At 40.0% G+C, this 1969-nt stretch overlaps 1 protein-coding gene across 1 annotated transcript; it reads right to left on the bottom strand.

Moving 5' to 3' along the window:
- Positions 1-469: 469 nt before the first annotated feature.
- On the bottom strand, positions 470-1408 carry LOC100014303 (olfactory receptor 9G4-like). Its single transcript, XM_016433303.2, has one exon. The coding sequence runs from the start codon at positions 1391-1393 to the stop codon at positions 470-472; it is 924 nt and encodes a 307-aa protein (XP_016288789.2). The 5' UTR covers positions 1394-1408.
- Positions 1409-1969: the final 561 nt, after the last annotated feature.

A 1969-nucleotide genomic window follows, 5' to 3' on the forward strand; every position in this document is an offset into this window, starting at 1 on the left:
CAATTCTTTCTCTGGATGTGAATAGTGTTTTTCATCACAAGTCATTCAGAATTGCCTTGGATCATTGCATTGCTAAAAATAACTAAGTCATTCACATTGAAAAATCTCATTTTTTAAGTCACAGGAACTCATAAACATTGTCAACTTTCTCAAGAAGAAATGATCTGCACCAACTGGAAAGCATGACTGTACTTAGGAAATAATGTATTTTGTATGTTTTCAAGTCTTATCCCTAAACATTTTGGAGTAAGAGAACATCTTCCAAAAATTCACTGATAGAATTCTTGGTACAACTTCATTTGGCAGATAAGGAAAATGGAGTCCAGTGAGAAGAAACAACTTGATGAAGATTATAAAACCATATTAATGAAACTTTTTGGAGTGTAGCATCAACCATTCCACAAAGACAATTCTGAAAATGTATTGCTAAGGACCTATTTTCTATTTCCTCTTAAGACTCTGAGCTCCATCATGGTCCATGAATGCAAAACAGCTTCCGTAAGGCTGCCTTCATATCTCTGTTTCTCATACTGTAGATAATAGGGTTCAGAGTAGGAGTGAGGATGGAGTAAAATATGGCAGCAAGGCGCCCCTGAAGTGGAGAAAATCCATTAGCAGGTCGCATGTAAGCTGAACTGCCAGTCCCATAAAAGAGGACTACTGTGATGAGGTGGGAGGAACAGGTTGATAAGGCCTTCTGACGGCCTTGTGCTGACCGGATATGGGCCACAGTGACTAGGATCCGGATATAGGAAAGGATAGTGAGTGCAAAGCAGCTCATGATGACACAGCCACTAACAAGAAAGCCAGCTGTTTCATGATTCTGAGGATCAGTGCATGCCAGTCTTAAGAGTGGTGGGATGTCACAGAAGAAATGTTCCACAGTGGGATCACAGAAAGAGAGGGTGAAGGTGTTGGCTGTGTGGAAGGAAGAGAAGAGCAGCCCACATACCCAGGCCACACAAACCAGTGTACAACAGAGCTGTTGAGTCATGGTGGCTCCATAGGTCAAAGGCTGGTAGATGGCCAGACAGCGGTCATAGGCCATGATGGTAATGATGAAGCACTCAGTAGCACCACAGAAGACAAAAACAAAAAGTTGAGCTGCACATCCTGGGAGAGAGATGACTTCTGAGCCAGCCAGGGCAGCAAAGAGTGCCCGGGGAAGTGTGGTAGAGGTGGAACACATATCAATCAATGATAGATGCTTGAGGAAAAAGTACATGGGTGTGTGCAGATGAGAATCCAGATTCACTGCTATAATGATGGAGATGTTTCCAAGTACAGAGAATACGTAGATAAAGAGGAAGATAGTAGCACTAAAAGTCTGTACCTCAGGAATGAGTGAGAAACCCTGGAGAATGAATCCAGGAAGTGTGGTACAGTTAGTCATTTTCTTTCCTGTGAAAAGTCCATCAGTCACAGGAGATGCAGTGGAACAGATGCTTTAGGAGAATTCTGGGGAGGAAATGAAGCCTAGAAATAATATCATGACATGTTAGAAACCTAAAGTTTTGTTCACTCTCCCTGGTATCCCTAATATAAGCAATCCTCCCTACAATGTAGACCATCAGAGCTTGGAAAAGCTCAGGAATATGTCATATCACCTACTCACCTACACATGGTAGGCATCTCCAATAAATACTTATCTGTTTGGATTCCTAAAGTGACAAAGTATGTGTAGTATATTTCATTTTTAAAAATTATACTATATTTCACAGTTTTTCCCTATATATAGTCAAAAATCTCCCTCCTATAAATATATATCCAAATATGTCCCTATAGTCATACAAAAGAAGTATGAAGCAGCATGGCACAATAGAAAGAATATTAAATTTGAAATTAGAAGATCTTAGTTTAAATCATATCTTGGACATCTATATTAATTTGGGCTAGTCACTTCATCTCTTGTGGGTTCAGTTTCCTTATACATAAAACAAAGATGTCTGGCTAGAACTTTCCCTCAAAA

Source organism: Monodelphis domestica, chromosome 4 (assembly GCF_027887165.1).
Source record: "Monodelphis domestica isolate mMonDom1 chromosome 4, mMonDom1.pri, whole genome shotgun sequence".
Classification (NCBI taxonomy): domain Eukaryota; kingdom Metazoa; phylum Chordata; class Mammalia; order Didelphimorphia; family Didelphidae; genus Monodelphis; species Monodelphis domestica.